Source organism: Rhinoderma darwinii, chromosome 2 (assembly GCF_050947455.1).
Source record: "Rhinoderma darwinii isolate aRhiDar2 chromosome 2, aRhiDar2.hap1, whole genome shotgun sequence".
Taxonomy (NCBI): Eukaryota; Metazoa; Chordata; class Amphibia; order Anura; family Rhinodermatidae; genus Rhinoderma; species Rhinoderma darwinii.
Window position 1 is genome coordinate 351,301,741 of NC_134688.1, and position 23,068 is coordinate 351,324,808.

The following is a 23,068-nucleotide window of genomic DNA, read 5'->3' on the forward strand; positions in this document are numbered from 1 at the left end:
ATTGAAATCAATGGTAATGCAAACGGAAGCCATGGTTTCCGTTTGACTTTTTGTTCATCAGTTACTCCGACGGAAAGGTCGAACGGAACCCATGAACAGAAGCCCGACGCTAACGTGAACAGGCCCTTACTCCTATTTACAATTGTATCCAGTCTAGTTGATGCCCTGTGATCTAAAGGCTATGTTCACACATGGAGATTTGTTGCAGATTTTGATGCAGATTTTTGAGCCAATACCAGAAATGGATCCCGGAGGAAGGAGAAGTACAAGTTCTTCCTTTATATTACCTATTCCATTTTGCAACCACTTCTGGCTTTGGCTCAAAAATCTGCATCAAAAATCTCCAACAAATAGCAATGTGTGAACATAGCAAATTACATTAGCAGCAGCACAAATCAGTCTTGAGTACAGGCTGTTTAGCTCAGGCCCCATGCACACGACCGTAGAACTTGACCTTAATTACAGAGCAATTCACTTCTATTGACCGCGGACACCTTCCCATATACTTATGGGAAGGTTTCTGGGCCGTAGAAAGCCTCTGCAAAAGATAGGACATGTCCTATCTTTTGCTTTTTACGGGCCGTGCTTCCATACTTTGTATGGGAGCACAGGCCGAAAATGCAGATGCCTGGCACGGTCGTGTGCAGGGGGGCCTCAGAGCACACAATTGTATCCACTTCTCAGCTGAGAACAGGACTAGCTATGTAGGGGTTTGCAGCCTCTGAAGGCAAACAAGATTGTTCTCATTCACTGACAGCAAACAAATATCTTGAAAATGGTGAGAAATTGAAAGAAAGTATATTAGAAAGTTGTAGAACTTTTCATTGGTATAGTGATTAAGCTGTATTTACATAAAGCCAGAAAACCTCTTTAAGCCCTGAGGGTATAGTCACACGTAAAAAAGAAGTGGTTGAAAATTACAAGGCTGTTTTCAAGGAAATTTTTTTTTTTTTACTTTGAGGCTTATTTTGAGGCGTTTTTCATAGTGTCAATGGAAATTCAGCTCCAGGAAGGTGAAGGTGAAGTTGAAAAATATAGAACATGTCCTATTTCAGGCCGTAATTTCGGCACGGGCAGGCTCATAGAAGTCTATGGGGCTCCCGTAATTACGGGTGAGTACGTGTGTGCACCCATAATTACGGGAGCGTTGCTAGGCGACGTCAGTAAATAGTCACTATCCAGGGTGCTGAAAGAGTTAAACGAACGGCGGTAACTATCAGCACCCTGGACAGAATCTACAAATCACAATATAGATCAACCTGTAAAAAAAAAAAAAAAAGACGTTCATACTTACCCAGAACTCCCTGCTTCTTCCTCCAGTCCGGCCTCCTGGGATGACGTTTCAGCCCATGTGACCGCGGCAGCCAATCACAGGCTTCAGCGGTCACATGGACTGCCGCGTCATCCAGGGAGGTCGGACTGGATGTCAAGAGAGGGACGCGTCACCAAGACAACGGCTGGGTAAGTATGAATTTCTTTTACTTTTTCTGCGGAAAGGGCTGCCCCTTCTCTCTATCCTGCACTGATAGAGAGAAGGGCTGCCGATTACTGCAGTGCAATTTTGCAGTGAAAACGTGCCCGTAAATACGGGTGGAATACTGGTGACACCGGACCCGTATTTACGGGCACGGGTCCGTAAATACTGGTGCAATACGGGTCGAATACGTGTGACCAAGGACCCGTATTTACGGGAGGACAAAAATAAGTTTGTGTGCATGAGGCCTAAGGCCTCATGCACACTTCCATCACCGTTTTAGCGGCCGTTTTTGATGGATCCGTGTGTCCGTTTTTGTTTCCGTGTGCACTCCGTTTCCGTTCCGTGTTTCCGTTTAAAAAAACAGATGTGAACTTCACTTGAATCTGTCACATGTCCCAGGAAACACCCATAGAAAGGTTACAAGAAGTTTTTGGTGCTGTTTTCAGCAGCTTTCAGAGCTTAGAGAACAGTTTGAGATTACTCTGCTTGGCGTACTTTGGATTTACGGGTCGTAATTACGACCCGAAATAGCGGGCCCATAGACTTCTGTTAGCCACGGGTACCTTCCCGTTTTCTCACGGGAAGGTGCCCGAGCCGTTAAAAAGCTAGAACATGTTCTATTTTTTTATTTTACGGGCCGTGCTCCTATACTTTATAATGGGAGCACGGCTTGGAAAAACTACTGGCTGCCCGTGCCCGGCCGTGCTCACCTCCTGAAATACTCTGTGCTGCCTTAAACTCTGTGGACAGGTCAGGATCCTGTTTCTTTTAAATGCTGCTGGGGAACCCGGTCGATCCACGATATAAGGCTGCGCTACAGTGCAGCATTTAAAAGAAACAGGATCCTGACCTGTCCACAGAGTTTAAGGCAGCACAGAGTATTTCAGGAGAGGAGCGTGTGATTGGCTGCAGAGGCCGCGGCAGCCTGTGATTGGCTGCAGAGGCCGCGGCAGCCTGTGATTGGCTGCAGAGGCGGTCACGTGATGAGCGTGACCGCCACTACAGCCTGTGATTGGCTGCAGCGAGCGGTGACATGAATGAAACGTCATCGCTGGAGGCCGGACAGGAGGAATGTAAGGGTATGTGCACACACACTAATGACGTCCGTAGTTGACGGACGTATTTCGGCCGCAAGTCACGGACCGAACACAGTGCAGGGAGCCGGGCTCCTAGCATCATAGTTATGTACGATGCTAGGAGTCCCTGCCTCGCTGCAGGACAACTGTCCCGTACTGAAAACATGATTACAGTACGGGACAGTTGTCCTGCAGAGAGGCAGGGACTCCTAGCATCGTACATAACTATGATGCTAGGAGCCCGGCTCCCTGCACTGTGTTCGGTCCGGGACTTGCGGCCGAATACGTCCGTCACTTACGGACGTAATTAGTGTGTGTGCACATACCCTAAGTATGAACGTATTTATATATTTTTTTTATTACATTAACATTATATTTTCCGCGCGCCGAGCATGGTACTGTCAAAGTTGCTGAAAGAGTTAGTGCAGCCCATTAACTCTATCAGCACCCTGGACAGTACCATGCTCGGCGCACGGAAATTACAGGTTCGGTCAGAACTAGTTCGGTCCGAATCGAACTTTTTCGTGAAATTCGGCGAACTAGCCGAACCGAACTTATCATAAGTTCGCTCATCTCTACTAGAAATAATACAGAATACAACTGTGCAAGGTCTACGCTACCCTCTGACACACTTGAAACTGCGCAAAGTCTATACCGGTCAGAATTTTGGGATTGCAAAGCACATGTTATAAGACAGCAGGTCAATGCGAAAATAACATTACTGCGGGTGTGTAAAGTTTACCTACTGAGAATTACATACAATGGAACAAAAGAAAAGCATGCTCAGAAAACAAGCAGTGCAATGTGTGCATTTACTTACTTATTTTGTGACGCTGGGCACTAGTTCCCTTCTGCCATCTGCGTGTCAAAAGCTCCTTGGCAAGCTCCTCCCACGCGGCATCCTTTTTATAACGGTCGTGGTAGCATTCTGTGCGCGTATCCCACAGTTCTGGGTGATCCTGCACCAATGCTATCAGTCTTTCCACATCCATCTTCAGAACTGACTGGCTACTGTAGACTGTGAGTCTGTGAACTTTGTCCCACCCAACCGTTGCTATGGCAACGGATCAGTCAAAAACGGACAGCACACGGAAGCCTTCAGTGTGCCATCCGTTTTTTTCACTGACCCATCGACTTCTATGGGCCACACGGTCACTGAATCACTGAGCAAAGTAGGACATGCTCTACTTTGCACGGAACGGAACAACGGATCCGTTTAAATAACCGAAGTGTGCATGGGGCCATTGCAATGAATGGGTTCAGGGTGCTATCAGTGACAAAAACGGATAGCACCCTGAAGGAAAAAACTGAAGTGTGCATGAGGCCTTAGTGGTGAGTTTTGGTCGATACATTCTGTGTTTATTTGTGAAAAACACCAAAATTCTTAGAAAATATAGAAAAATTTGGCTGTCAAAATATTTATTTTTCTGCTAGTAAGGCCTCATGCCCACTTCAGTTTTTTCCATCAGGGTGCAATCAGTTTTTGTCACTGATAGTACCCTAAACCCATTAATTTCAATGGGCACATGCACACTTCAGTTATTTTGACTGATCCGTTGTTCCGTTTCGTCAAACGTAGAGCATCTCCTATTTTGGTCAGTGATTCTGTGACCTTGGGGCCCATAGAAGTCAATGAGTCCGTCAAAAAAATGGACGGCACGCGGAAGGCTTCCATGTACCGTCTGTTTTTGACGAATCCATTGCCCTAGCAAAGGCAGGGCATGCCAAAGTTGACAGACTGGGACGTGACAAGTTCAAATAAAGTTCAATACCTTCCGTTTTCTTAACGGAAACACAACGTCCGTTTAAAACGGAAACACGGAACGGACACTGAGTACACATGGATACCAAAACGGACACACGGATCCGTCAAAAACGGCCGAGAAAACGATGATGGAAGTGTGCATGAGGCCTCGGGCAGATAATCATATCACACAAAATAGTTCATAATTAACATTTACCATGTGCTTACTTTATGTAGGAATTATTTTTTAAACGTTCTTTTATTCTTTTTAAAAATTAGAAGGCTTATAATATTAGCAGCAATTCCAAAACCAATTTTTTTAGGGACCAGTTCAGTTATAAAGTTGCTCTGAGGGCCTATATATTAGATTTAGAAACTACACCCCTCAAGGGTTTCACCCCACAGGTGTTTTCCAGGAATTAGTGCACAATGGCTGTTGAAATTGGCAGTTTTTGCATAGAAACACCATTTTATTTTGTACCCAGCTTATGCCACAGTAAAAAGACAGCTCTCTAAGGGTATGTTCACACGAGGTCATTACGTCCGTAATTGACGGACGTATTTCGGCCGCAAGTACCGGACAGAACACAGTGCAGGGAGCCGAGCTCCTAGCATCATAGTTATGTACGACGCTAGGAGTCCCTGCCTCGCTGCCGGACAACTGTCCTGTACTGAAAACATGATTACAGTACGGGACAGTTGTCCTGCAGTGAGGCAGGGACTCCTAGCGTCGTACATAACTATGATGCTAGGAGCCCGGCTCCCTGCACTGTGTTCTGTCCGGTACTTGCGGCCGAAATACGTCCGTCAATTACAGACGTAATGACCTCGTGTGAACATACCCTAACTATTATGCCATGTTTCCTGATTTTAGTAACACCTTACATGTGGCCGCAATCTTCTTGCCTGGACATACGACGTGAAAGAGCACCACGAGCATTTTAGGCCTAAAGCCTTATTTCAGACGAACGTGTCAGTTTTGCGCTTAAAAAAATGCAGAGTTTTTCTTGCGTCGCAGTTCCGTGTGACATCCGCGTATGGTCCGCATCTGCGTTTTTTATGCGTGTATGTCACTTGTTTTTTACGTCAGCAAAAAAACTGAAGGGGGTGTATTTCTTTTTCTCATTATTTCTTTAGCAACTGTTGCGTGAATCACGGACAGCACACGGATGACGTCTGCGTGCTGTCCGTGATTTTCACGCACCCATTGACTTCAATGGGTGCCTAATGCGCAAAAAACGCACAAGAATAGGACATACAGTGAGTTTCACGCACACTGTCTAAATGGCCCCATTGAATTGCATAGGTCCGTGTGACATCGTTGTTGTAACGCGGACGTGAAATACGCTCGTGTAAATAAGGCCTAAGTTGGTGATTTCCACAGCATTGGTTCACAATTACAAAGACTCTGGGGTGAAATAATAAAAGAAACCCTAAAGAACCCCATTTTGCAAACTACACCCCTCAAGGCATTTATCTAGGGGTGTAGTGAGCATTTTAACCCCACAGATGTTTTCCAGAAATAAATGCGAAACAGATGGTGCAAAGTGAAAATTTCAGATATGGCATACGTTATGCCCAGTTTGTGCCACTGGAGACACGCACTCCACAAATTGTTAAGCAGGTTTTACCGGGTATGACAATGCCATACATGTGGATGTAAACTGCTATTTGGGAACACTGCAGGGCGTTTAAAAGAGAATCACTGCCATTTAGCTTCTGGAGCACAGATTTTGCTTGTTAATAGTTTTGTTTGGGGTTTCACTGGTATTTCAATTTTTAATGTGTGGGGAAAAGTAAGCACGGCAGAGTACATCAGGGTATAATAAAAATAATAATACATAAGCAAGGGGTTAAAGGGGTTGTCTAGGCTGAGAGCTGTTTTTTATACTGATGACCTATCCACAGGATAAGTCATCACTATATGATCGGTGGCGGTCCGACGCCCGTACCCCGCATCGATCAGCTGTTTTTGCTGCCTCATGCGCCGGAAGCTATGCAGGGTCAGTGCCGGAAGCAGATGGCTCCAACCACTGTATGGCGGCTATTCAATTGACTAGGAGCAGAGCTGCAGTAACCCAGCACGGCCGGTATACAGTGGACAGATACATTTGCTTCCGGCATAGACATGCATAGATTCTGGCGCCCGGAGGCAGCCAAAACAGCTGATTGGTGCGGGGGGTCACTTTGCTTTAAAGGGATCTTTCAGGATTAGAAAAACATAGCTGCTTTCTTGCAAAAAACAGTGCCACCCTGCTCCATTGTAGTGAATGAGGCTGAGCTTCAATACCACACACAACATGTGGACTGGTATGGTGCTGTTTTTGGAAGAAAACCTTCATGTTTTTCTAATACAAGACAAACCCTTTAATTCCTGTAAAACGCCTAAAGGGTTAAGAAACTTTGTTTTCAAAATGGGATGATTATGGAGGGTTTCTAATACGTAGGCCCCTCAAAGCCACTTCAGAACTCAATTGGTCCCAATAAAAATGTTTTGCATATTTTTTTAAAAAAAGTAACCAATTGCTGCTAAACTGATTTGTGAGGTATGACAATCTGTCTTAGGCCTTATTCACACGAACGTGTCCATTTTTGTGCGCGTAAAAAAACGGCGCGTATGTCATCCATATGTCACGCGTTTTTTACGTCAGCAAAATAAACTGAAGGAGGTGCTTTTTCTCATCATTTCTTTAGCAACTGTTGCGTGAATCATGTGCGTCCGTGTGCTGTTCGTGATTTTCACGCACCCATTGACTTCAAGTATAGGACATGCAGCGTCCAAGTACAGGACATGCAGTGAGTATAGGACTTGTATAGTATTGGACATGCAGTGAGTATAGGACATGTATAGTATAGGACATGCAGTGAGTATAGGACAAGTATAGGACATGCAGTGAGTACAGGACTTGTATAGTATTGGACATGCAGTGAGTATAGGACATGTATAGTATAGGACATGCAGTGAGTATAGGACAAGTATAGGACATGCAGTGAGTTTTACGCAGTGGACACACGCTACGTGAAAAACACTGAATGGCCCCATTGAATTGTATAGGTCCGTGTGACATCCGTTGTTTTAACGCGCGTAACACGGACGTGAAATACACTCGTCTGAATAAAGCCTTACAAGCAGAAACATGAAAATGTTTTTCACAAATAAACACAAACACCAAAATTTACCACTAACATAAAGTACAATATGTCAGAAAAAACAATCTCAGAATCACTTGGATAGGTAAAAACATTAAAAAGCTATTACCACACAAAAGTGACACACCAGATTTGAAAAAAAAAATGGGGCTGCGTCATTAAGGCCAAAATAGGCTGCGGCACCAAGAGGTTAAGAATACCTTTTTAAGCTGGTTTTTTTATTTTAAATTAAGTCTGGGCCAGAACAAATCTGTATGCTCCAAACCTGAGAATAAAAGGATCACTGGTCACTTGCAAAAATGTTGTTACCTCTTTCTCCTGTGACATCAATTTTTCCGTCAGAGCATTGAGTTGGTCATTTTGCAGTTCTTCCTCTGGTGACTCACCGAGTTGTAATGTTGTTGTGTCTCTGGTAAAGTCTGAGAAGTTTCTCTGCTGCAGTGTTGCAAGGTCACCTGATAAAGGAAATAAGTACTTTAAAGTTCTTTCTGGTTGCTCTAGTGAAGAAATCTAAACCCTGTAGGGTACGATCTCGCATTGCGGTGACTGTATTTGGCCGAAAGGCCGTTTACTTGCGGTGGCCAAAGGCTGCACAATTTTGCCGGGTATTACCATTTTTTATGCGGGCCAAAAAAATGTTTGCTTGTCGTCAGCACATCTTCTCGTGTAAACAGAAAATGTGCTGACAACAACATGCAAAATGTATGGGGACGAACGACCGTATTAGCGATTGTTCGTCCCCACACATTTTGAGCATTGCTCCATGTAAATGGTACTAAAAGAGCGCCGATCGACATGCTATATTATCATCGTGCAGTCTGCATCAAGAATAAGGTGCCGATTGGCGGGGCAGGGAACTTATGGCTTCCTTGCTCCAGAAAGTGCAAGTTAGGGCTGTTCAATTGTTTCCGTGTCCTAAGGGAAGAACGAATCAGGTGGCCTCTTCTCCCTGTTTCTGCAAATCAACTGTCATTTTAACAACCGGTTAGATCCCACTCCTGCTTCAAAACCTATTTATGAATAAAGGTGAGGGATTTTCACATCATTCAACTAATAAATGATGGACAGAAAACTCCCCCTTTCTCTTCAATAAGAGGTTCTTCCACCATGTCATTTTATGTAATAGTAGAAGTCACCTCAGAGTTCCATGACCTGTATAAATGCACTTGTTTTGCGGCCCAAAACTTTTTTTATGGTCACAGTGACTGCCAATATATACATTTTAATTTACAATAGGTAGGGTACATTATCACATATATAATTATTATCAATGAGAGTAAGAGCTACTTATTAATAACAGCAGGCGGCGTATAATATCAAATTTCCCCATGGAGACCCTGCAGGAGCTTCAGCTCTGCTATATCTGTATTGGCTGTGCATTGCAGAGCCAGGCTTTTGAGTCTTAACAACTCTGGGTGCTGAATGGAATAGAAATTGATATCACTGGGGAAGCTGCAGATGGACATCCATTTACAGAACTCCATACTCATAGAAGCATAGTACAGTAGCCACTAGAGGGAGACATACACCTTTTGCAAAATAAAGAATGGTCATGCACATGTGATAAACAAAGCTAGGGTTACATGGTAAATTTGGTCGCGTGTTGAGCTGAGTGCATCGCAGTAATGTAAGATGCCACGACCGCAATTTGACAAGAAATCCATAAAGTATACATTTCTTGTGACTGTCATGGCAACTTGCGGGTTGCAACGTGGCAAAGATTCACTAATATCACTGTGATGTACACAGCGTAGCACAGCAGTTTTTGGCGTGCGACCTGTGTCGCGGACAAAATCGCTGTGTAGCCTCAGCCTAAAATGTTGGTTTTGTACATTTTTCTATCTTCTCAGCAAACTATTATCTCTACTAATAAGGTGTAAGTTTTGCAAGTACAAAGACACATTTTAAAGACAGAAGCTAAAAAAAACAACAAAGTGCAATTATATTTAAAATGTAAATGTTTTTTTCCACTTAATGGTAGAATATACACCTTGGCCAAATCACAAATAATATACGAAAAAACTATATCCCAAGTGACATTCTTTTAAAGCGAAAGTCCCTACTTTTGACTCAAATCCCTCTGCTTCTTTGTTCCTGTAATGTTGGTGTTCATAAATTTCCTTTATTACAGGAAAATATTGACCTACATTACAAAGTAGATTACACAATGAACCCTAGGGCCTCATGTACACGACCATAGCCATGTGCACGGCCGTGATTTTTGGGTCAGCCGCGGGCCGCCCACAAATCGCGGGACATGCACATGGCCGTGGCCATTATTTTCAATGAGCCCGGACCGCAGAACGCGGCTGTAATAAGACATGTCTGTTCTTTCTGCGGTGCGGGCTTCCGGGCCATGCATGGACCGTAAAAACTACGGTCGTGTGCATGGCCCCATAGAAATGAATGGGGCCGCAATTCTCCCGTGGATTTTCGGGGGAATTGCGGCCGCAAAAACACGTTCGTGTGCATGGGGACTTTATTGACCATCAATGTTGAAAGATTTAAACTCGTCCGGGTAAATGGGTCGCACATAGAAAAAATGTAAGTTGACGGGCTGCATTACTTTCAAATTTGATACAACACAAAATTATTGTTAATGAGTTAGTTATTTGAACTACTATAACAATACTACATTATTATTATTATTATTATAATAATAGAGCTAGGTTTAAACTTACCGGAAATGTGCGAGTTTACTCCATGTGCTTATTTTAACAATCCAGTTTAAGAATCGCTAAATGCAGTCTGTTTGCTCAGTTGGCAGCAACAAGAATGTCAAGATTGGGCATCCCATTTTTAGATAGTGCCATCTGTAGATAATGCAACAGTGCCCTCTGTAGATAATGCCACAGATTTACTTACAGGCAATAATGCTCTGGTATACTAAGTATACCAAAGCTTTATAACAGCGATCTAAAGATCGCATAGTAAAGTCCCCTAGTGGGACTAATAAAATAAGTAATAAATGTAAAATAAAAAATTATTAAAAATTACAGTAAAAAGTGGTTTTATTTAGTAAAAGTGTAAAAAATAAATAAAACTACACATATATCGTATCGCCGCGACCGTAATGACCCATACAATAAAGTTAATATGTAATTTATACCGCAAGATTAACACCGCAAAAAAAACAACACAAAAAACAATGGCGAAATTGCTATTTTTTCTATTGCCCCCCAAAAAAGTCATAATAAAAGTTAATCAATAAGACCCATGTAGCCCAAAACAGTACCAATCAAAACTATGTCTCATCCCGCAAAAAACAAGCCCTCATATCGCTACATTGACAGCAAAATAAAAAAATTACGGCTCTTGGAAAGCGACGATGCAAAAAGCAAATAATTTTAGTTTAAAAGAGTTTTTATTGTGCAAAAGTAGTAAAACATAAAAAACCTCTACATATGTGGTATCGCCGTAATCGTACCGACCCATAGAATAAAGATAAGGTGTTATTTACGCTGCACAGTAAATGGTAATGTATATGTCAGGGGCTTTTTAATAGCTTTTCATGACATATATGTTAAATGGATACCCATAGTCTATGGGTGACAGATACGTAAAACAGATGTCTAATAGTAGCATCCATCACCCATAGACTATAATGGTATCTGTTTAATAGATACGTCATGAACGTTCATGAGCTCAGTTCATGACATATGCGTTTAACGGATACAATTACAGTCTATGGTGACGGATGCCACTGTTAAGGCATCTGTCACAGCCAACGTTTAACGTGTAATTTGGGAGCTTTTCCCGGAGTATAATTCGAACTTAGTGCAATAACGTGATGTACAACACAGACAAATATGCTTTTAAATATATTTAAAATGCTGCCAGAACTTATATATATATATATAGTGGACAAACTAATTATGTCTGCCGATCTTTCTATGGCATTCTGTGTTTAGAGACTGAACGGAAAGGTCTCTGGCTTCTTGTACATTGTCCAAAGCAAGATATTATGTAACCTTTATTGCCAATACTAAAACAAATACACTGTGCCTCGCCCTATAGAACTATGCTTTAAAAAAGTTACTGCCTGTGTCAGGAATGTCTGAAATCTTTACTTTTAGGCCCTGTTCACACCGATTTCTTTTTGCAAGCAGAAACAAAACTGCCTCAGTATTCCTTCAGGAATTTCGAGGCAGATAATGAACTGCCTGTGCCTTTTTCTTTCCGCTGTTTTTTTTTGTCTGCGGCCATTGTATCAAAAGTAAGGAGCGCAGGCATGAAACGGAGTTATAAGCACTCAAAAACGAGAGCTGCAGGTTTTTTCTGCCTCCCATTGATTTCAATGAAAGGTCAGAGGCGGATACCGTGGCAATAAGGAACATTACACTTTTTTTTTTGTACCCGCGAGCAGCCAAAAGCCGCCTGGGAAAAAAAAACGCCTCAGCCTCCCATTGCAGCACCAAGAAACTCTGTGTGAACAGGGCCTTACATGCAATTCTAAATGCTCCCCAAGTAAAAATTTAAATGTAAGACTAGTTGACCTAACCAGTGTCTGGCCGCCTTGCAAGATGTCTTTACATAGTCCTAGTAAAGATAACAAGGAATCATCTATCAAATGAGAAAGCAAACTTGAAGTAATAAGGACTAAGGTCAATGTGAATTAAAACCATTTGAGAGAAAACCCACTAGAACACCCACTCTGTCACAACCATATGCACCACTACACAAGCTCACACTCTTTTGCTAAACTATGTATGAACCGTTCTACTTCTACGGCTGAATACCATCAAAGGAACTTGTGCAGAAAACACTTTTGCATAACATTTATAAACGGTCACAGATGGAACATTTTGTAATGCAGTCTTTAAAAATGGCACATATATATCTATATATGTCTGGGACAAAAAACATGTGAGTGACTGTGCATCATACATATAGGTATGGTAAGTACACAAGAGTATCAGACCGCATGTAATTATGCAACCAGGGCCGCCATCAGGAATTTCAGGGCCCCCTACAGCTAAATTTTCTGGGCCCCCCTACCGTGGCACCGCCTGTTAACGGTACTCCGTCCAGCACTATATCATGGTACCCAGGGCCGCCATCAGGGGGGGTATTATGGGTACTGATGTGAGAGGCCCGGCCAAACCTAATTGAAAGGGGGGCCCGGCAAACTGCGGCGACTTGCCTTTAGTAGAAAAAAAACAGGCCCCTGCAATGGGGCCCGTTTTTTTCACCAAAAGAATGTCATGAGCTGCAGGCCCCCCTTTCAATTAGGTTTGGCCGGGCCTCTCACATCAGTACCCCTAATACCCCCCCCTGATGGTGGCCCTGGGTAGCATGGGGGCCGTCAAACACCGCCGCCCGTGCGACCGATCACGCGCACCCACAAACTCCCGCGCATGCGCACCGGTGACCGCATGGAACCGCGCACCGAATTTTGAGGCAGATTTTGACCTGCCCACACTATCTTGCCGCGTTTTTTGCCCACGGCGATTGAGGACAGCAGACAGAAAACGCAGCGAAAAATGCATTTTCTGCCCCCCATTGATTTCGATGGCAGGTCAGAGGCGGAACCGCGGCAAGAAAGGACGTGCTGCTTTTTCTTTTTTCCGCGACTGGCTCCCATTGATTTCAGATTAAATCAATGGGAGGCAGTTTTGGAAGTTGTTTGGTGCTGATTCTGACGCAGTGTCCGAGTCAATATCAAGGCCCAAAACCTCTGTGAACTGGGCCTTATTGTTAGGGCTTATTCAGACGAACGTGTAATACATCCGTGCAACGTGCGTGATTTTCACGCGCCTCGCACGGACCTATGTTACTCTATGGGGCCGTGCAGACTGTCAGTGATTTTCATGCAGCGTGTGTCCGTGTGTCCGCTGCGTAAAACTCACGACATGTCCGATATTTGTGCATTGTTCGAGCATCACGCACCCATTGAAGTCAATGGGTGCGTGAAAATCCCGCCCAGCACTTCCGCAGCCGTATAAACTATGAATGAAAACAGAAAAGCACCACGTGCTACAAACATACAAACAGAGTGTCATAATGATGGCGGCTGCGCGAAAATCACGCAGCCGCGCATCATACGCTGCTGACACACGGAGCGGTTATGGACCTTTTGCAAGCGCAAAATGCCACATTTTTTGCGCGTGCAAAAAGCACACGCTTGTGTAAATCCGGCCTTAGGGTAGGAACACACTAGGCATGAACGCTGCGGATTTTATGCAACACATTTTATTGTGGAGAATCCGCAGACTATGCGTATTACAGTCGCAGCAGAGGGGGTCAGATATGAACAAATCTCATCCACACGCTGCAAAAATAATGGACCTGCAGTGTGGCTTTTTGGCTTTTTAAGCCGCAGCGTGTCAATGTATTCTGTGGAATCGCTGCTCCTCTGTTGCGGAAATGCTGCGGTTCTGCCGCAAAAATCACACATGAGAAGAAAAAAAAAGGCACTTTTTTAAATTTATAAAAAAGTTTAGACTTACCCCGGCCGTAGTCCTGGTGACGCGATTCTCTATTCTTAGCGCAGCCCCGCCTCCTGTCATGACGTTTCATCCCATGTGACTGCTGCAGCGGTCACATGGTCTACAGCGTCATCCCAGGAGGCGGGGCTACGTTCAGAAGAGAGAGATGCGTCACCTAAACTACGGCCGGGGCAAGTCTAAACGTTTTTTTCCCTGCAGGATTCCCGCAGCGGACATGCCTCACGAAACCTGCGCCACTATTTGGTGCGGTTTTGCTGGCAGAATTCCCTGCGGCTACCGGGGCGGATAAGCTGTGTAGTTTTACTCCGCATATCCGCCTAGTGTGTCCCTTATGATGTCGCTCCTGGAGCTGCTGCCGGTCTCTAAATAGGCAGTTGGTTCAGTAGAATTTGGAATTATTTTTTTTTTTGTGAACCAGCTTAAAAAAATACAAAACTTTTGTGTTAGGGCCTGTTCACATCACCGTTCGCTTCCGCTCCGGGGTTCCGTCTGAGGTTTCTGTCGGGTTAACCCAGCAACGGAAAGTGAAAGTGATAGCACAGCTTCCGTTTCCGTCACCATTAGCGCAGTCGACTGCGCTATTGATTCCGTCCGAAAACCAGCCGGAATGGTGACGAACGGAAACCATTAGCGATGTTTACGTCACCATTGAGATCAATAGTGACTGAAACGGAAGCTGTGCTGTCACTTTCACTTTCCGTTGCGGGGTTCACCCGACAGAAACCTCAGACTGAACCCCGGAGCGGAAGCGAACGGTGATGTGAACAGGCCCTAACACAAAAGTTTTGTGTTTTTTTAAGCTGTTCACAAAAAAAAAATAATTCCAAATTCTACTGAACCAACTGCCTATTTAGAGACCGGCAGCAGCTCCAGGAGCGACATCATAAGGGACACACTAGGCGGATATGCTGAATAAAACTACACAGCTTATCCGCCCCGGTAGCCGCAGGGAATTCTGCCAGCAAAACCGCACCAAATAGTGGCGCAGGTTTCGTGAGGCGTGTCCGCTGCGGGAATCCTGCAGGGAAAAAAAGTTTAGACTTGCCCCGGCCGTAGTCCTGGTGACGCATCTCTCTCTTCTGAACGTAGCCCCGCCTCCTGGGATGACGCTGTAGACCATGTGACCGCTGCAGCAGTCACATGGGATGAAACGTCATGACAGGAGGCCGGGCTGCGCTAAGAATAGAGGATCGCGTCACCAGGACTACGGCCGGGGCAAGTCTAGACTTTTTTATAAATTTAAAAAAGTACCTTTTTTTTTTCTCATGTGTGATTTTTGCAGCAGAACCGCAGCATTTCCGCAACAGAGGAGCAGCGATTCCACAGAATAAATTGACATGCTGCGGCTTAAAAAGCCAAAAAGCCACACTGCAGGTCCATTATTTTTGCAGCATGTGGATGAGATTTGTTCAAATCTCATCCACTCTGCTGCGACTGTAATACGCATACGCTGCGGATTTTCCACAATAAAATTTGTTGCATAAAATCCGCAGCGTTCATGCCTAGTGTGTTCCTACCCTAAGGCCGGATTTACACAAGCGTGTGCTTTTTGCACGCGCAAAAAACGTGGCGTTTTGCGCATGCAAAAGGTCCATAACAGCTCCGTGTGTCAGCAGCGTATGATGCGCGGCTGCGTGATTTTCGCGCAGCCGCCATCATTATGACACTCTGTTTGTAGCACGTGGTGCTTTTCTGTTTTCATTCATAGTTTATACGGCTGCGGAAGTGCTGGCCGTGATTTTCACGCACCCATTGACTTCAATGGGTGCGTGATGCGCGAACAATGCACAAATATAGGACATGTCATGAGTTTTACGCAGCGGACACACGGACACACGCTGCATGAAAATCACTGACAGTCTGAACGACCCCATAGAGTAACATAGGTCCGTGCGAGGCGTGTGAAAATCACGCACGTTGCACGGATGTATTACACGATCGTCTGAATAAGCCCTAACAATAAGGCCCAGTTCAGAGTTTTTGGCCCTTGATATTGACTCGGACACTGTGTCAGAATCAGCACTAAACAACTTCCAAAACCGCCTCCCATTGATTTAATCTGAAATCAATGGGAGCCAGTCGCGGAAAAAAGAAAAAGCAGCACGTCCTTTCTTGCCGCGGTTCTGCCTCTGACCTGCCATCGAAATCAATGGGAGGCAGAAAATGCATTTTTCGCTGCGTTTTTTGTCAGCTGTCCTCAATCGCCGCGGGCAAAAAACGCAGCAAAAAAACGCGGCAAGATAGTGTGGGCAGATCAAAATCTGCCTCAAAATTCTTTAAGGAATTTTGAGGCAGATTTTTTTTTGCCTGCAAAATACTGTGTGAACAGGGCCATACATGATCAGCACTTTGAGATAATTTACTCACTGTGTCAGAAGAGATGCTCCCACTCCAGTCCTCTTCCGGCGATGTCTTCCAGGAGAGGTCTTCGGTCCAGACGTCCAGGTAAGTTTTGTCCATGTGTGTCCGCGGCTGCGCGCGCTTCGTTCGCGGGTGCGCGCGCGGCCGATCGCGGGTGCGCGCGCGGGCGGTCTCCAGTGCGGGCGTTCGTGGGTGGGCGGACGGTTTGACAGCCCCCCATGACGAGGGGAGGGGGCCCGCAGCAGCAGCAGCAGCTCACGACATTCTTTTGGTGAAAAAAACGGGCCCCATTGCAGGGGCCCGTTTTTTCCTACCAAAAGAATGTCGCGGCAGTTGCCGGGCCCCCCTTTCAATTAGGTTTGGCCGGGCCCCTCACACCACTACCCCTAATACCCCCCTGATGGCGGCCCTGTATGCAACCTTTAGGCCAGGATCAGACGCACAACTTTCATGCAGTTTTTGTGGCAGTTTTTGGCTCTGTTTTTTTAGACAAACACAGAAGTGGACACAGAAGAAAGGAGATGCATCAGTCTTTTCTTTACACATTTCCTTCCTTTTGGATTCACTACTGGCTTTGGTTCAAAAAACGGAGCCAAAAACTGCCACAAAAACTGCATCAAATCTCTGTGTGTGGTCCTGGCCTTTTAGATTTGTATATATTTGTCAAATACCTACAACGTGTTCTCGGGCCAAAAAAGAAAAATAATTATATTTAGGCTTTATTTTGTTTTCTTTTTGTGATTAAGTAGGTACTTACTGCAGTTATATTTATTTAGCAATTACAAATTTTATATGGAAATTGGTAAACCATAATACTGATTTTTAGGCCAACTTACTTTGTAAAGTATTCATTTGTTTCTGCATCTCAAGTTTCTGCTCTTCTGAATACCTCAGTCTAACTAAAGAGAAGTACAAAACTATGGTTAGTCATCTGCTAAATCGTAACAATAAATCATATTTAAACATGCACTTAATGTATTAGAGACTATAACTTCAACTCTTAGGCTTTATTCAGACGAACGTGAAAAACGTCCGTGCAACGCGCGTGATTTGCACGCGCGTTGCACGGACCTATATGTGTCTATGGGGCCGTGCAGACATGTCCGTGATTTTTGCTCAGCGTGAGTCCGCTGAAAAAAAGTCACGACATGTCCGTTCTTTGGGCGTTTTGCACGCATCACGCACCCATTGAAGTCAATGGGTGCGTGAAAACCACGCATGCCGCACGGAAGCACTTCCGTGCGAACTGCGTGATTCGCGCAAGAGCTGTCAAAAGGATGAATGTAAACAGAAAAGCACCACGTGCTTTTCTATTTACAAACATCCAAACGGAGTGTTTTTGAGAAGAGCGAACCCGGACAACTGAACCGAACTTCACCGGGTTCGGCCGAACTCGTTTTGGCCGAACCAGGCAAAAAAATTTCCGGTACGCGACGTCCGGATATAGTCACTGTCCAGGGTGCAGAAAGAGTTAAACTGTTTCAGCACCCTCGACAGTGACTTCCGATCCCAATATACATGAACGAGTAAAAAAAAAAAAAGTTCTGACTTACCGCTAACTCCCGGCTTCTTCCTCCAGTCTGACCTCCCGGGATGACAATTCTGTCCAACATGCCAAGCACAGGCTGCAGCGGTCACATGGACTGCCGCGTCATCCAGGGAGGTGGGGCCAGATGTCAAGAGAGGCGTGTCACCAAGGCAACGGCCGGGAAGTTCTCGGTAAGTACGAACCTCTTTTTTTTTTTTAACAGGTTGCTAGATATGGTGATCGGAATTCACTGTCGAGGGTGCTGAAAGAGTTACTGCCGATCAGTTAACTCTTTCAGCACCTTGGACAGTGACTGACGTCGGCTAGCCTCATCTCTATGATGGCGGCTGCGCGAAAATCACGCAGCCGCGCATCATACACGGATGACACACGGAGCTGGCAAGTGATTTTTGCGTCCGCAAAAACGCCACGTTCGTGTGAATCCAGCCTTAGCTAATACATTTTGAAAGTGGTCTCTAACCCTGTCACCTCAAAAAAACAAACTAAACTACAATAATCAGACAATAGCTGTAAGGACGTTGATTCCGGATCTGTAATTTTTATCTTTCTACTCACTTAATTCCCCCGCTATAAGCCCGAAAACGTGCCGTGCGCTGCATGCTGATGACTAGTCCTTGGAGTCCTCTGCATTATATCGCTGTGCTTAGGAGTCCTCTCTATGCATCATAATGTAGCGCACTGCATGTTTGCGGGCTTACAGCGGGGGAATGCAAGTGAGCAAAAAGATAAAAATTACAGATTCGGAATCAGTGTCTTTTCAGCTATTGACTGATTATTGTAGTTTAGGGGGATTTTTCGAGGGGACGCTAACATGAGCATTTCCCAGAAGCATGGACATGGAGAAAAACAATACTTAGGATGAAAACCAGTGTATCACCAATGCATTGTCGGTGCTCCCCAGAACAATAAATAAATTGCCTGAAGAATAAAAAAAATACTTTAGCCTTTCAATTCGAACTACAAGCTTTGCAGAATGCATCAACAGCACAGATTACGGGTGAGTGGCAGCATGCACTTATGTTCTTGCTCCAACTCCAGGTAGATCATTGAGGGACTCTGTACCTTAAAGTTAAAGGCATTCAGTGGGTGTCCTACTCTATTCTATTTGCTTTATGTTCAGAATATTGCTGCTGCTTCCCTGGCATAAAAATGCTGTGGATCAAATATAACCAATAGGCACTCAACCACAAGCCGGAAAGTCCTACCAGTTTAAAGCTCTGTTCACATTACGTCAGAGCCCTACGTTGGAGGTATACGTTGGGAGGATTTCCCAATGTATACCTACGACAGAAGGCATGCAGTGGGATACATCACCCACACAACCCCATTGTAAAAAAAAGTATTGTTTTTTGTTTTACTGTATACTTTTTTTATGGAATAGTGTAGTCTACTAAGCTATTTCATTTAGCAAAAGACAAGGTATGCTGACACACACCGGCTCGGCGTATGCCAAAAGGACAAACTTTTGGCATATGCCAGGTAAATGCGAGCCTGTGGACACATTCGGCATATGCGGTGGGAGCATTACCAGTGCATATTCTGAACATAGGGATGGGACATAATCTGAACATAGCTTGAGTACAACTATCGGCAAACATTGATTTTGGCAAGGATTATAGAGTTATATCTAAAGTTACAGTAACCTGTAAAATACTGTCCTAGAGATCCCTGCTGTCCTCTACTAGGCCATGACAACTAAGCAGTGCTCATGATCCACCCGGAAGTATGTATAGGAAATACTCCAACTGTAGTAGTTGTCAAATGTAATATTTCCTATGACAACTATCCGTGGCCCAGAGTTACACTTAATGCGGATATCAGACGGCCATGTATCTGCAAGGGAAGAAGCCAAGATCTTCTGACAGTGCTGTAATCTTAAAGAGGACATAACAAAAGAAGAGAAGGCTTAGTGTAATATTGGATACAGTAATGTTAACTGATTACTGCACATAAAAAGTCTTGGGCATTAACATACTGGAAATTATTTGGACTATACTGTATGAACACACTCACTGTGGTCTCTGGTCATGTAATCGCTGTGACGGCATGTCACAGCAATCACAGAGAAAGTTTATTAGCAAATAAACTTTTCCATTTGTATCTTCGCCCTCTTTGGCAGCCTGCCAGAGAGGGACAAGAGTAACAGTGAGCTCACACTGTGCGATTTTGATGCATTTTTCTGTAAAATCGCGGTAAAAACGCATGCGTTTTTCGATGCTAGTTTCGGCCACGTGGGAAAAACGTGGCAAAAACGCACTGTGTGAATAAACCCTAAGTAAGGCAAAAACACTTTTTTTTTTAATAAAGATATTTTTTCAATAAATATATTTATCTGTGCTACATGGTGACGTTGGCCGCGACACAGGTCGCCCGGCCAAAGATCACTATAACCCGAAGCCTACATTACAATAATAAAAGTCAATGTGGTTGCGTCGCAACGCGCATGTTGCTGCGACATGACAGTTGCAAGAAACCTAAACTGTCATGTCGCAGTTACTTGCAGCTCACAACACGACTTTCATTACTTGCGGTGTAGGCTTCGGTACATAGAGATCTTTGGCTGTGTGACCGAAGTCACCATGTAGCCCCAGCCTTAGGTGATTTTGCATGTGGCGGATTCGTGGTGGATTTGCGCAGGTAAAGTCTGCAGCAGATTACAGTACAAGGCAAGTAGATGAGATTATACAAGTCTCATCTACATGCTACAGACATTTTACAAAGCAGATTTTCAAATCTTTGATATGTCGCTAAATGAAAACCTTGGGGGGGTCTAATTTACATAAAAGAGTATTTTGTGAGTGTTAAAGGGGTTTTCCAGTCCCACCGATCAGCTGTTTTGAAGGGGCCACAGCACTCGTACGCCAAAATGGTACCAATAAAAACTACATCCCATCACGCAAAAAACAAGCCCTTAGGCACACGAAATTACGACCCGAAATAACGGGCCCATAGACTTCTATGCTTACGAGAAGGTGCCCGTGCCGTTGAAAAAGATAGAACATGTCCTATTTCAGGCCGTAATAACGGCACGGGCAGCCCATAGATGTCTATGGAGCTCCCGCAATGACGGGTGACTACGTGTGTGCACCCGTCATTACGGCAGCGTTGCTAGGCGACGTCAGTAAATAGTCACTGTTTCTGCACCCTGGACAGTGACTTCCGATCACAATATACATCAACCTGTAAAAAAAAAAAAAGACGTTCATACTTACCGAGAACTTCCTGCTTCTTCCTCCAGTCCGGCCTCCCGGCCGTTGCCTTGGTGACGCGTCCCTCTCTTGACATCCGGCCCGACATCCCTGGATGACGTTTCAGCCCATGTGACCGCTGCAGCCAATCACAGGCCAATCACAGGCTGCAGCGGTCACATGGACTGCGCGTTATCCAGGGATGTTGGGCTGGATGTCAAGAGAGGGACGCGTCACCAAGGCAACGGCCGGGTAAGTATGAATTTCTTTTACTTTTACCTCGGAAAGGGCTGCCGATTAGTGCAGTGCAATATTGCAGAGAATACGTGCCCGTCAATACGGGTGGAATACGGGTGACACCGGACCCGTATTTACAGGCACGGGTCCGTAAATACTGGTGCAATACGGGTCGAATACGTGTGACACCGGACCCGTATTTACGCCAGTATTTACGGGAGAGAAAAAATACGTTCTTGTGCATGAGGCCTTACACAGCTTTTTTTGACTGAAAAATAAAAAAGTTTTGGCTCTCAGAATATGGTGACACAAAAAATAGTTTATTTTATAAAGAAGTTATTTTATTGCGCAAACACTGCAAAATGTAAAAATAACTATATACATATGGGATCGCCGTAATGGTATCGACCCGCAGAATAAAATATAATGGTCATTTATAGCCCAGGGTGAACGCCGTAAAAAATAAATAAAAAAACATTGTCAGAATGTTGGCAAATGAAGTTTAATGTAGATAAATGTAAAGTTATGCATCTGGGTACCAACAACCTGCAAGCATCATATGTCCTAGGGGGAGCTACACTGGGGGAGTCACTTGTTGAGAAGGATCTGGGTGTACTTGTAAATCATAAACTAAATAACAGCATGCAATGTCAATCAGCTGCTTCAAGGGCCAGCAAGATATTGTTGTGTATTAAAAGAGGCATGGACTCGCGGGACAGGGATGTAATATTACCACTTTACAAAGCATTAGTGAGGCCTCATCTAGAATATGCAGTTCAGTTCTGGGCTCCAGTTCATAGAAAGGATGCCCTGGAGTTGGAAAAAATACAAAGAAGAGCAACGAAGCTAATAAGGGGCATGGAGAATCTAAGTTATGAGGAAAGATTAAAAGAACTAAACCTATTTAGCCTTGAAAAAAGACGACTAAGTGGGGACATGATTAACTTATATAAATATATGAATGGCACATACAAAAAATATGGTGAAATCCTGTTCCATGTAAAACCCCCTCAAAAAACAAGGGGGCACTCCCTCCGTCTGGAAAAAGAAAGGTTCAATCTGCGACAAGCCTTCTTTACTGTGAGAACGGTGAATCCTGTAGATAGTGCCACCCCCTGTAGATAGCACCCCCCTATAGATAGCGCCACCTATAGGGTGCATCGGCGACAATCTGGCCGGGGACTCTGCTCCTAGAGGGAGCCCCTGACATCACTGTCCTAATACATAGACGGAGACTTCAGGGGCTCCCTCTAGGAGCAGATACAGTTGAAGCCAATTCTGAAGCCGGGAACCCTCAGCTCCTGCTTCAGAATTAGTTCAAAGTGGAGGAGCAGAGGGAGCTCCTCTGCTCGCCGAGGACTCCCCGTGCACTACGCTACTTTAAGCACTGTGCTCGGGGAAGCCCTTGACGTCACTGTCCATATATGGACAGGGACTACTTCTTGAGCGGAATAATGCCCATTGCCGATGATCTGGCCGGGGATTCCGCTCCTAGAGGAAACCTGTGAGGTCCCTGTCAACATATGGACATTGACATCAAGGGCTCCTCCTGAAGCGGAGTCCCTGGCCAGAGTCAGCAACGTGTATTCTGCTCAAGGAGTAGTCACTGTCCATATAGGGACAGTGACATCAGGGCTTCCCTCTAGGAGTGGAATCTCTACGCTCTGACTGGGGATTCCACTCCTAGAGGGAGTCTCAATGGCACCATCTACAGGGTGGGTGGCACTATTGACATGGACACTGTGGCATTACATAGGGGCACTACCTAGAGGGGACACTGGTTTTATCTACATGGGCACTATCTACATGGGCACTGTGTCACTATCTACAGGGACAC

General features: G+C 44.7%; 1 protein-coding gene across 2 annotated transcripts in view; it reads right to left on the reverse strand.

The window, feature by feature from the left end:
• Nucleotides 1-23,068, reverse strand: part of TRAF3IP3 (TRAF3 interacting protein 3) — a 97,353-nt gene that overhangs the window by 4,202 nt on the left and 70,083 nt on the right. For both annotated transcript variants that reach the window (XM_075853722.1, XM_075853721.1), the window contains exons 12-13: nt 17,094-17,156; nt 7,757-7,902 (exon numbers count right to left, since the gene is read on the reverse strand). In XM_075853722.1, coding sequence (XP_075709837.1) covers nt 7,757-7,902; nt 17,094-17,156 — 209 coding nt within the window. The remainder of the gene's footprint in view (nt 1-7,756; nt 7,903-17,093; nt 17,157-23,068) is intronic.